At 35.1% G+C, this 13562-nt stretch overlaps 1 protein-coding gene across 1 annotated transcript in view; it reads left to right on the top strand.

Annotated features, from left to right (window-relative positions):
• Positions 1 to 13562, top strand: part of Adgrl3 (adhesion G protein-coupled receptor L3) — a 736167-nt gene that overhangs the window by 688472 nt on the left and 34133 nt on the right. Inside the window, exons 22-23 of the mRNA XM_055629463.1 lie at positions 6281 to 6307; positions 9008 to 9176. Coding sequence (XP_055485438.1) covers positions 6281 to 6307; positions 9008 to 9176 — 196 coding nt within the window. The remainder of the gene's footprint in view (positions 1 to 6280; positions 6308 to 9007; positions 9177 to 13562) is intronic.

Here is a 13562-nt window from a genome sequence, read left to right as displayed (position 1 = left end):
AAAATATTATAATTAAACTTTTAAGGCATTGATTTGACACTTATTGATTCTGAAGTATTAAATTCTTCTTAATTGTAAATTGAGGATATTGTTTTGGTGTGTTTACGTCTAACTCTTCAGTTTTATTGAGGTCACTTAGAGCCACAGGAATTATTGAGTTTATAGTATATTTTAAATTATTTGTTTTATTGATATAGTTTACTTTGTTTTCATCTTGGTAAATTCCATTGGAATGTAGCTTTTTTTGACAGTAATAATTTAATATCAATGAAATCTGTAGTTAAAATATTTTGCTATTAATAGTTTCTGTGTTTATATTATCTACAATACTTTCTAGGAATTTTTAATATGTTTAATGCTTTAGTGATTTAAATATATGGATATACATCCTTATTTTACTCAGACTTCTGGATAAAACTATAAATATCTTTTCCTATTAACCTTCCGGTAGTAATATACAAAGAGATAATGGAGTATAGTAGTATAAGTTCAGGTGGGGCTATCCCACTAACATAAAATACATTTGAAAAAGAAATACAGAGAAGCTCAGGCTTCTGTCGTAGCTAATCAGTTCATTAAGCATTTTCAATGCTACTGTGGCATAAATATAAGAATTCAAAAGGTTTGTTCATCTGTTATTATTATTACAATCACGCAAATGGATGTAAGTGAAGTAGAATTTTTATTTCTTTGTTGAAGTTAGTCTTTTACCAAGAAAGTGAATCCACTGTATTCTAAAGCTGGAAATGTCAAGAGACTAGTCAGGATGGTAACAGCTTTCTTGCTCTGTTAAACATACTTTTCACTCAACAAACACAAGGCTAACTAGAGGATTGGTGCATTCTAAAATGTGCTGGCCTCAAAGTTGATGGAATTATCAGTTTGGCCTGCATCCTTTTCCATTATTTACTGTAACTTATCAATGACCAGATCTGTGGCATTGAGGCTCTAACTCTCTTACATATTTCTCATCACTCCGTCTTTCTCTACCCCTCATCTTACCTAGCATAAAAAATATATATTTTTTATTATATATTTAGTACTTTCTAAAAGGAAACTATAATGAAAGAGGATATTTTTTAACTCTTTAAATAATTTATTACCTTTATATCTTTAATTTCTGAATAGAAATATTTTGCAAAAGCACATGCCCCAAATAATTTTCTTCATAGTTTAATAATTCGTAAAGAAAGAAAAAGATTACCTTGGAACTCACTTAATTTGCTTGTCTCTTCTATTCATCATCTCTATTGATCCTATGACTTATTACCTCATCTTTATTTTTATCTTATCAGTTACATTTTATTAACTCTGTATCCCAGCCGTGTCCCAATCCCTCATTCCCTCCCAGTCCCTTCCTCCCTCATCTCCACCGTGCCCCTTGCCAAGTCCACTGATAGGGGGAACCTCTTCCCCATTCATCTGATCCTGTTTTATCAGGTATCTTCAGGACTGGCTGCAAAGCTCTCCTCTGTGGCCTAACAGGACTGCTCCTCCCTTGGGGGGTGGGGAGGCCAAAGAGCCAGTCATTGAGTTCCTGTTAGAAATAGTCCTTGTTCCCCTCACTATGGGAAACCAATTGGTTACTGAGTTACCACAGGCTACATCTGAGCAGAGGTTCTAGGTTACATTCATACATGGTCCTTGGTTGCATGTCAGTCTCAGAAAAGACCCTCTGCCCAGATATGTTTGGTCCTTGTGGAGCTCCTATCCTTTCCTCATCAGACTAACTCCCCTTCTTTCTTATGATTCCCTGTACTCTGCCAAAGGTTTGGTCATGAGTCTTTGCTTTGAAAACACTGCTAGTTAGAGTTTTTCAAATGCGCTCAGTATACTCCTGTCAATGTTTAATGTGCATCCCATCTGTCTTTCAAAACGAGGACTGATAATCTTACCCCATGTCCGCTCTCTTGATTATCTTTTTTAGGTGTATAGATTTCATTATGTTTATCATATCTTATAGGTCTATATAAGTGAGTGTATACCGTGTTTGTCTTTCTCCTTCTGGGATATTTCACAAAAGATGATCTTTTCTAGATCCCACCATTTGCCTGCAAATTTCATGATTTCCTCCTTTTTGATTGCTGAGTAGTATTCCATTGTGTAAAAATACCACAATTTCTGTACCCATTCCTCCGTTGATGGACATCTGGGTTGTTTCCAGGTTCTGGCTATTACAAATAAAGCTGCTATAAACATGGTTGAGCAAATATCTCTTTTGTGTACTTGAGCAAACTTTGGGTAGATACCTAGCAGTGGTATAGCTGGGTCTTGAGGAAGCACTATTCCTAATTGTCTTAGAAAGCGCCAGATAGATTTCCAGAGTGGTTGAACCAGTTTACATTCCCACCAGTAGTGGAGGAGGGTTCCCCTTTCTCCACAACCTCTCCAGCATGTGTTGTCCTTTGAGTTTTTCATTTTGGCCATTTTGATGGGTGTAAGGTGATATCTCAGGGTCGTTTTGATTTGCATTTCCCTGATGGCTAATGAGGATGAGCATTTCTTTAAGTGTTTCTCTGCCATTCGATATTCCTCTACAGAGAATTCTCTGTTTAGCTCTGTTCCCCATTTTTTTAATTGGATTACTTGGTTTGCTGCTTTTCAGCTTCTTTAGTTCTTTGTATATACTCGATATTAGTCCTCTGTCAGATAAAGGGTTAGTGAAGATTCTTTCCCAATCTGTAGGGAGGCATTTTGTTTTGATGACAGTGTCCTTTGCTTTACAGAAGCTTTTCAGTTTCCTGAGGTCCCATTTATTGATTGTTGCTCTTAGAGCCTGTGCTGTTGGTGTTCTGTTCAGGAAGTTGTCTCCTGTGCCAATGAGTTCTAGACTGTTCCCCACTTTTTCTTCTAACAGATTTAGAGTATCTGGTTTTATGTTGAGGTCTTTGATCCACTTGGACTTTAGTTTTGTGCAGGATGATAAATATAGATCTATTAAGAAACTTCTCTTAAAGATTCACAGTGAGATAAGTGTTTATTATTTTATAATTTAAAACTTTTTTTATGACTTGTGTTTTTCTCAATTATATACATGATTGTTAAATGTCAGAGACAAGCAAATATCCTCATCTAAACTAAAATGCCAACTTCTGAATAAATTTTATGATAATATTTAAATAAAATTTTAAGTATCATTGAGAATAAATAAAATTTTTTCCCAAAGAAAGACTTTTACAAACATGGCCATCTTCCCATTTGGCTTTAAAGTTATATGTAAATTTTACTTTATTTTCAACAAATTAATGTAACCCATAAGGATCTGTTAATTTCCACCAAGTAATGCCATAAAATCTTAATATAATGGCAATGGAATTACAGACTAGTGTTTATCAAATGACAGAAAACCTCCATGAAAATTGCTCAGTTATAAGTCTATTTTATAAATGTGCTTTAAAAAACATATATATATATATATATACACATACACACACGTACTGTGGTAAGTGATGAAAACCTTGTAAGCCATTTAATTCAGATCCAGAGAGAGGGAATAATCCTAAATTCTATAAGCTAATGTAATATTTGGCAAAAAATAAATGTCATAACTTACTGACATAGGCCTTCTACAGCGTTCTACAGATTTAAAATCATTGTATGCTAATTATGTTCTGCTAGAGTTAAATTCACAAATGTTTCTTTTTGCCTATAAGTATGAATTTATATGTTAAATATAACCTTAGAATTATGAAATATTTAGGCAGAGTGCAGGTAATCTTATGAGAGAAGGGGGAGATAGGAAGACCTGGAGGGGCAAGAGCTCCAAAAGGAGATCAACAGAGCCAGAACAACTTAGTCCTAGGGGCCCTGCGGAAACTGATACCCCAACCAAGGACAATGCATGGAGAGGGCCTAAAACCCTGGCTCAGGTGTAGCCCTTAGAAATAATATCTAAGTGGTTTCCCTAGTAAGGGAAGTAGGGGCTTTCTCTCGCATGAACTCGGAGGCATGTTCTATGATTACTTTCCCTGGGGGTACAGCCTTGCCAGGCCTGAGAGAAAGACAATGCAACCAGTCCTGATGAGACCTGATAGGCTAGGGTCAAATAGAAGGGGAAGGAAACCTCACCTATCAGTGGAGTAGGGGAGTGGCCTAGTGGGAGAAGAGGGAGGGAGGGTGGGATTGTGAGCAGATTAGGGAGGGGCACATAGCCGTTAAACAGATCGAATAAATTGTAATAAATAATAATAAGATTTTAAATTATCAAAAAACAAAACCAAAAAGAATTGCATTGATGGTAAGGTACTGTAAAAATACACCAAAATCCAGTTTTTCATGAGAGTCTCGGGACAGGTGGCCTAGGTCTCATGCATCAACTCAACATTACCAAGCATTTTCTATTTTGGCATCTGAGGCTCTGTTGTGTCTTTCTTCAAGCCAAAGGTTAGAATAAATGGCAGAGCAAGCCCCAGTCCAATTCTTTAATTGGAAAGACCTAGAAATGTCACAGTCACTTCTGTTCACATCCCAGTGAACATTGCTCAACACACATCTGCAGTGACTGAGGGAAGCTGGTTTCAGCAGGCTCTGCTTGCTGGAGCAGCTGATAGTCCTCACATTACTGTAGAAACTGCTGAATCCCACTTTGATTTCTCTCTTGTGACATTTCACACTCACAGTAAAATGTGGTACTTCAGCCATCATACTGCAACATGGCTATTTTAATTTTTTAAATATTTGTTAAACTTGATACTATTTTGTAGCATACTTTTGCCTGCATGTCTAGAGGCTAATTTCTGCATTTATCTACTTGACTCTATTCTAGGTTAATTAGTGTAGAGTGTGTTTCTAATCCTGAATTTGGCGCCTTAGATAAAATATATTGATACAGTGGAACAATTATTACAATAAGTATTACACTGTGCTTTGTAACTTATAATAAGTACATGATTTTCTATCTGGGTACATTATAGCTAACACACAATTGTTAAAAATTCTATATTTTCATGGTATAATTTAAACATCTCTTGCAATTATATTTATTGGCCTAAAATATTTTTAAACTGTCCTAGTTCAGCATTATCCAATAGAACTTTTCTTTGATGATGGAATATTCTAGAACTGTTTCATCTAATGTCATTTGTTCCACCTATGTGAGGTTTTGGATCATTTGCATTATGACTGATATGACTTAGAAATGGAATTTTGAAATTTATTCTGTTTGATGATTTTAAATATCTAGTTGTGATTATCAGTCACCACGTGGAGTACACAGATCCATTCACTCCCTGTTCCATCTACTGGTTTATTTCAGCCACATCTCTTTTCTCCCATCATATTACTTCCTAAGCATCTTATCAGGCATTTAACTACTCAATAAATAAGTATTGTTTTCTCTTTTTGGTAAGAAATTTATATTTTGCTTGAGTTTAGCTTTAGACAGTCTAGTAATGGTGAAAATATTTTATTGATTAATCAAAAAAAACACTTGCTTTTATTTTTACAAGCATAATATAGAGTATCCTTAGATTCCAATTATGACTATTTTATAGATGCATGAAATGACACAACCTTGAGTTAATTAGCTTCTGCCTGATATCAAATACCCAGTAAATGATTGAGCTGATATGTATGTAAACCCGAGGCAAGCAGGCTTCGCATACCAGGCTCTCATTCCAATATTTACTGTCTCATCATTCTGGAGAGTTTTTACAGTGTCTCTTTATTCAGAATTCATCACAGATGGGCCTTTCTGAGAGCGTTATTTGTGTATTCATAATGTAGGAAAATATATTGCTTCTGGCAAGAAGAAAGGGAAAAAAAGGGCTGTAGTGATCAGATTTAACTCAGGTTAATCATCATCTCTGTGTTAAAATTACTTAGAGCCATATTGTCCATAATTAAGTCATCTTACCCACTAATATTACAGAATAAGAGATACCTTCAAGTGACATGACATCCATCATTTTAAGCATGCCCCCAAGCCTTTTTTTCAGATTGCTCATAAAATTTCTCATTCTCTAGAGAAATGTGATCTCTAAGAAATAAATGTCTCTGTCAAGTCACAAGTAATATGAGCACATGATGAAAAAATGGAATTGCTGAGTCTCATATGGGATATTGCACTATTTTAAAACGGATTTTATTCCCTGGTATTTAAGTTCTCATGGTCATTTTAGGATTTACCTTCTGGATATAAAGGGAAGGTTATGATACCTTTAGGGAGGTGGGAAATAAAGATCTTCGGTGAGGAAACAGGAAGATATTTTTTCCACAGGAAATTCTTTATCATAAAATGCTAATGTTGGTGTTCTTGTCTTTATGTCTATGCATTCTTTAGCTATGAGGATAACAGACCCTTCATCAAGTAAGAATGACCTGAATGGCTGATAAATTGCATTTATCAGTGTGGTCCCATGAAACAGCTGTCAGATCAGTACTGAAAAATCACTGGAGCTTCTGTCATTCATATTGAGGCAGAAGAGCAAACTGTGCAGGAAACACTGGCATACAACATACATGCAGAATCCCACAGGCGTATTGCCAGAAAGGAGAAAGAATCCCACCTCACTTCTGTTGATGGGATATCTATCACTTTATCACAGTGCCTCAGCAAAAGCACTGCCCTGTGGTACAGACTTGTCTCTCATTAACATCTCCTCCAGTCATGATGTGTTCTTCCATGCTGCGTACATCCAAATTCCTGCTGTGTTCTTGGGTATTGTTCATGTTAAATTATTTTGTCACTTCGTAGTGTATCTTTAGAACAATTTTTACAGATATGGAACTACCCAGTCACAATTAGTATTATTGGTTTCTTATATTAACTATATCTGTAAAAGAGGGAAGGGCCGTTTAAAAATACAATTTTACATATGCAAACTTTCCCTGTGAAATTTTACACCTGTATTGTATCATGATGGGTGTTCTAATTTTTTTTTTCTTTATGAACACACTGACATTTCTGAAACAAAATTGCAAGTCTGTACCAATCTAACAAATGGAGACGTAATTGTAACAATTGGGAATTTGCCTATAGGAATTTTAAAACCTACTTGTCCTGCATGAATCAACTAATATTGGCCACTGTGGGCTATATTGCTGTAGACTTTCAGTTTGTTCTTCTGGTGAAGAGTCCTTGGTTTCCATCCCCTGCTCCCATCGCACTTACTTTTTCATGCTTCTGCTTAGTTTCTTGGCTGGGCATTAGAGCTCCCTGCAGTTCTAGACCATTTAACCCTGGATCCATTGTGTGTTTTCTACTGGATAATGGCTGACTTCAGTATTTTGTTCCATCATTTGGTTTCTAAATCTAAGAAGATACTTTTTCTTTATTTAATGATGATTCTTTCCATTTTTCCTTTTTTCTGGTATCTGTAAGAACACAAGAGCTATTGTTTGTATGTTTCCATATTTTGGAATTGAGTTGTGAAATAAGTATTAACATTTAAGATGTTTTCTAATTCATATAAGCAAATGTGCCAAATGTAAGAGCAAATCTCCTTCATGCAACAACCTTGATGTTTTACAGCAAACCAGATTCATTTACTGGACATTTAAATTTGATATGCAGTGCCTGATTGTGTGGAAGTAAAATAAACATATTTCTAAACTGTTTTAATAAACCGCTGGTACAATATCTTAAAATCCTTTAAAAAAAACCAAAATATTTCAGATTATGGTGAATTATACAGTTTTTTTCTCTTCAGTTTGCAAATAATCACTCCCCCCCCAGTATTTCCTTCTTGTATAACAAAAAATTAAAGATAAGAGAGTACTAAGAAGAAATGTTAAATTATTGTGCTCAAGGAAGGGATTCTGGGACAGTAAGGGATGGGCCTATGAATGTGTAGAGATCACGGATGTTTTGAGTCCTATTGTTCCTTCCACTTCCAAGTTGAGAAGGATTCCATTTCTGGTTACTAGAGGCCCATCTGCTGGAAAAGTTCAGCTTATGTTCCTTGTAAATGGGTAGCATGACCACAAATATATGAACTCCTGTCACCAACATACTACCATTAAACATGGCATCTTGGAGGAAATAATGTAAATGGAGTAAAAGTGACTGCTTACCTTTCCTGCTATATTACTCCATTCATACCACTCCATCCCCATTCTCAGTTTCATCCTCTTGCCTGAGTGTGTAGACTAAGGCATCCTAAGCCTATAAAGATGCTAAAGGCCTGATTTTGAAAAACCTAGTTTAATATAATCTACGAGATAGTACATGGAGGCTAAAAGGTTTTACCAAAGAGAGGATTTTCTTTCTTAACCTACTCTATCCTGTTCTTGCTTTCTCTACATATCTATAGAAATAAACCAGGCTGCTCAGCTTTAAGTATGTGCTTCAGCTGGATAGTCATGGTGCATACATATAATCCTAGCACTCAAGAGACAGAAGCAGGCAGAACTCAGAGTTCAAGGACAGACTGGTCTACAGAGTGAGGTCTAGAACAATTATGGCTACACAGAGAATCCCTGTCTTAGAAAACAAAACAAAACAAAAAACAAAAACTAAAAAAAAAAAAAAAAAATGCTTCAAGTACTGGGTCAAAATTAGTTTTATCCAACAAATAATATATATTATATATATATATATATACATATATATATATATATTTTAGAAAAAAAGGAAGCTTTGGGAAAATGGTATACAAATGTATTCAATGAAGGGCTAAAAGACTGAGTTCACTCAAACAAATGTACCAAGAAGTCTGATGAAGACTAACATAACTTTAAAGACATTTCTCTTTTCCCATTCACCATAATTACATATCCATACCATTTGCATATGTATTGCAAACACATGAATAATTTATGGCACAAATCTGCTTTTGCTTAAATGAATTTCTGTGTTCATAACATTTTCATCCATGTCTATTCCCTCAAGCTTGATAACTTGTAGTTCCCATTAATATCTTAAATCCACTTATTCCACTTGTCTCACATTTTCTGTCAGTAAAACTTACTATAATTTTTCTTCAATGTCAGCATCATTCATAGGACATGGTTTCATTAACTGAGGACTAGTTATTTGATAACTCTGATTTTTTTCTTCTCTCTGCAGGTCATGGGTTATAGGTGCAATAGCTCTCCTCTGCCTGTTAGGATTGACCTGGGCCTTTGGACTCATGTATATTAATGAAAGCACAGTCATCATGGCGTATCTCTTCACCATTTTCAATTCTCTACAGGGGATGTTTATATTCATTTTCCACTGTGTTCTACAGAAGAAGGTAAGCTACAGTTTTCAAGATCAGATGGCGTACATTTCATGTTGATAAAAGATGCCAATCATATTCACATGTAGCATTCTTATGTTTTTATTTTTAATAAAATATATTGCTCTGCTTTCTCAAAAACCAAATATACTATTTCATTTATTTTTATACTAATAATGACAACATAATGCACAAAGTAAAATGTAATAGTTGAAAAGGGTGTTCAACAGGATAGACACCAGAATTTGTAGAAGAGAGAGAACAGGACAGGAGCCTATCTCTGATCTCCTCCAAAAGACTCCACCCAGCAGGGTATTGAAGAGATGCAGACACCCACAGCTAAACTTTGGACAGAGCACAGAGAGTCTTATGGAAGAAGGGAGGCAGGGGTAGGAGGATAGAAAGGCCTAGAGGGGACAGGAGTGCCACAAGGAGACTAATAAAGCCAAAAAAGCTGGGCCCAGGTGGGACTGCAAAAATTAATGTATCAACCAAAGACCATGCATAGCGAGGACATGGACCCTCTCCTCATATGTAGCCCACATACAGACAGCTCAGTATCCATGTGAATTCCCTAGTAAGAGTAGAAGAAGATTATGTCTCTAACATAAACTGGGTTGCCTGCTCCTTAATCACTTCTCCTTGGTGGGGCGACCTGGCCAGCCCACAGAGGAAGAGGATCCAGGCAGTCCTGATGGGACATGATAGGCTAGGGTCAGACAGTAAGAGAGGATGACTTCCCCTGTCAGTGGACTAGGGGAGAGATTAGGGGAGAAAGAGGGAGGGATGGAGGATGGGACCAGGAGGAGATGAGGAAGTGGGCTACAAATGAGATATAAGGTGAAAAAATTGTAAAAGAAAATAATAATAAAAATTAAAAAAAGAAAAAAGTGTTCAAGTTTAACAAAACACATTTTATTATTTGTATGATGCTCAAAAAGCTAATTTCTTATAGACTTGTTCATATATCAGCAGTGAGAAAAATGGAAGTTGTGTTTAGAAACCAACTTCTCAAAGTAAATCAAAGAATAGGCTAATTTTCTGATTTTATATATTGATAAAGAAAATAATTCAGTTAACAAGCTAGTTTTAGTAATTAAATATTGTTTCATATTTTTAAAACCATAATAATGACTTTCCGAGTCCAGTATTTTTCAACTCTATCAAACGTGTCTCTACAGTTTTAGAACATGGAACCTTAGTCAGATTGCCAAGGTTTCAGTCTTAGGACCTCCATTTAAAAATCGCTTCTGATTATTAGTCAGTTAATTAACCTCTTCATTATTCAGTTTCCTCATGTGACATGGAGGTGATAAAATAATTATGAAATATTTAAAAGGGTAGCTCTAAAAATGAGGTGGCGAGTATTTTTGTAATCTCAGAAAATAATAAGACTTTAATTTTGTTTTGGAAAACAGCAAAAGTGAAGACTAATGTTCTCTATCACTAAGATTTTTTAATCAAGGCTAAAAATCAAAGTACTGTGTAAACCAGCCATTAAGATTCATGTCCACTTTTTAGAAAGAGCAAGAATAAGCCAGAATTTTATTGTATTTCAATTTTAGCTGGTAGTTAATGTCTGCAGTGCTTTCTTATGGTCACAAATACAGCATAGAGAAATAATGATCAGATAGTCCCCTAAATCTGGGTTATACATATTAGAAAAGATGAGTTTTATGCTGATGAGTGCAATTCACCCCAAAGATAGGCTAGGACTGAATGAAAGAAATCTGTCAAATGATATTCCCAAGACTTCAGTAGCTCAACTCACTTTATGTCATTTTTACTCATTGACCCATTTGATGAAATGCCCCAGAAGGCATAAAGCTTGGTAAAGGCTTAGCCAGCCCTCAAGACACACCTTTGTAATGAGCATGGTTGATGATATAAAGCAGATAATCTGGGAATGAAAGAGAACCTTCCAGAAACCATCCGTATGTGGCTTATGTCACTTCTACTCACTTGTTTTTTTATTATTATTATAAGTCAGGACTCCATAGATGGGTGCCAATTAAACTTCTAGGGACACTGAGAAAGACAGGTTAGCTTTTAGCTTGTAAACCCTGAAGTAGAGCAACTGGGTATGGTCATCAGATAGAAATTAGCTGCACTTGATGGGTTTAAAGAGGAAGAGACAGCAAACGGTAAGGAAAAAGATGGAACGAATAAAGTGTTGTAGGAATAGAATGAGAATCAAGAACCACATATTAAATTAAAGACAAAAGCCTGAAAGCGTGATAATTTGCATTTAATGGACATTAGAGAAGTTAGGGAGATTAAGTACTCTAAAAGACAGCTAGACTTCAAAAGAAGAAAATCATAACTGTTGCTAAGAGGAACAGAAAGATGGTGGTCAAATCAGGAGATTAATTCCTTAGGAATAAGGGACCATGCTAAATAGTGGTAAGATCTTGATGCATAGCAAATTGCAGATTATACTTATCTGTCATCTTTACTTTATACATTAGAAAATTTGAAGTGATATAAATTTTAATATACACATCAATATAGAAACTACCTATTAATAAGTAAAACTTACTTTTTATATGTTATAAATTAATTGATTTGATTGTATGTTATTAGCTAATACTTATAGCATACTTATTCCTTTCATTTTTCTTTCTTTACATAAAGACCTGATTACAAGAAATAAAAATTGTTTTTCACACTAATGTATCTGAGAACCTATAGCCAAGTCTACAATTTTAATTCTAGTTATCATATTTAGCATATTTAACAAATCAGATTTTAAAACATATGCATCAAGCTAATGTGTTATTGTTTAGACAGAACTCAGGAAATTAGGGCTCATGGGACAAATTGACTCAGCTGCCTTTTATTTTCCAATAAACCATTCGTGATTATTACATTTTAAATGCATATGTTTAAAATTTTAAATGTATGCATAGATATGAGTCTTGCCTCAAAATTTTAGAAATATTGACTTAGTCCGTTTTCTGTTGCTGTAACTGAATATCCAGACTAGGTAATTATAAAGGATTGATCTTTCTTTATCTCACCCTTCCCGAGACTGAGAAACCCTAATTGAGGTGTTGGACTTGTGTGGTCTTCTTGTTTCTTTGTAACATGGTAGAAAGCCATTCCAAGGCAAGCTAGAACAAGCAGCTAGCTGCATTGCCTTTCTCTTCCCAGAGATCCTTTATCGCCACCCCAGGACCTCATCTAATATTAATTACCTCCCGGAGACACCCTACCTCCAATACCAGTAACATGTTAATTTGGGGATTTAGTTTCCAACAGATGAACTTTGCAGGGGACAAATTCACACTAAATTATGGACTATAGGATACTTAATAGATATATTTACTAAGCCATGATTGGAAACATATCTTTATGTTTATAAAAAATTAATCATTTTTTTCTTCCAATTTAAAAAAAAAGATTGGTGGCATTTTTATTTTGTATCAAGAGCACTTCTCATTTTTGAGGTCTGTTCTCCTTTCTGTCTTCTGTGTTCTAGACAACATCATGCTGAAATAAGCTAAGCTATCCTCATCACATGACATGACATCACATACCATGTTTAGGAGATTAATACTGCATGGACATGTCCAAGGTTCTTTTTTTTTTTTTTTTTTTTTTTCATTAGGATGTAGGCTGAACGTTTTAAATGATATCAGAGCAAAACAGAACTGGCCTATTGAAGGCTGTAGCAGTACAACTGGCATGAAACATGGCATCACTGTAGCTCTAGATTTGCTGGTTGTTTATAAAAAAAAATCAGTGCAGAATGTTCAGTCTTCTTTATAAAATGCAAAAAGTCACAATACTCTCCTATAGCTTGTACAGCACTGCTTTTTTTTTGGTCACTACAAGAGGACTGATTCTCCAAATTTCTCTCCTCGCTTTTTTTTTTTCCTACTGCAATACTTGCTCCAATCAAATAATCACTCAATATTAAGGGAAAGCAGTCAGTGGCTGAGGGCAAGGAAGGTGAGAAGAGAGGACATCAGAGTTCTTGAAGATGCATCAGGATTTTCATACAAATCTCTATTCAGTAACATCTATCTTTGTTTAAGGATTATTTTTAGTCTTCACATATTGTAAAAAATTATTGCCAAATTATTACAACAATAATCAATACCAAGCAGATATTCTATTGATGACTTAATAACTATCCTAACATGCTTCTTCAATTTGTCACATACTGTTAGAACAGAATGTCACATTCTCTTATATTTTCTCAGTCTTCTCCTGTTAACAGAACATTTCTAAACTATCCTGTTAGGGCTTCCTCATAACTCTCTTTGTTAAGCCTCACTTGGTTTCTGCCACCCATGCGCAGCCGGTGTGCTTCTCCGATGTTTGGTTTCTATTTCTCTGCCATCATTCTTTTTTGTTTCCCTTTTTATTTTTTATTAATTACAGTTTATTCATTTT

Source organism: Psammomys obesus, unplaced genomic scaffold (assembly GCF_907164565.1).
Source record: "Psammomys obesus unplaced genomic scaffold, mPsaObe1.curated_primary_1811, whole genome shotgun sequence".
Classification (NCBI taxonomy): Eukaryota; Metazoa; Chordata; class Mammalia; order Rodentia; family Muridae; genus Psammomys; species Psammomys obesus.
This window is presented reverse-complemented; position numbering and strand designations above follow the sequence as displayed.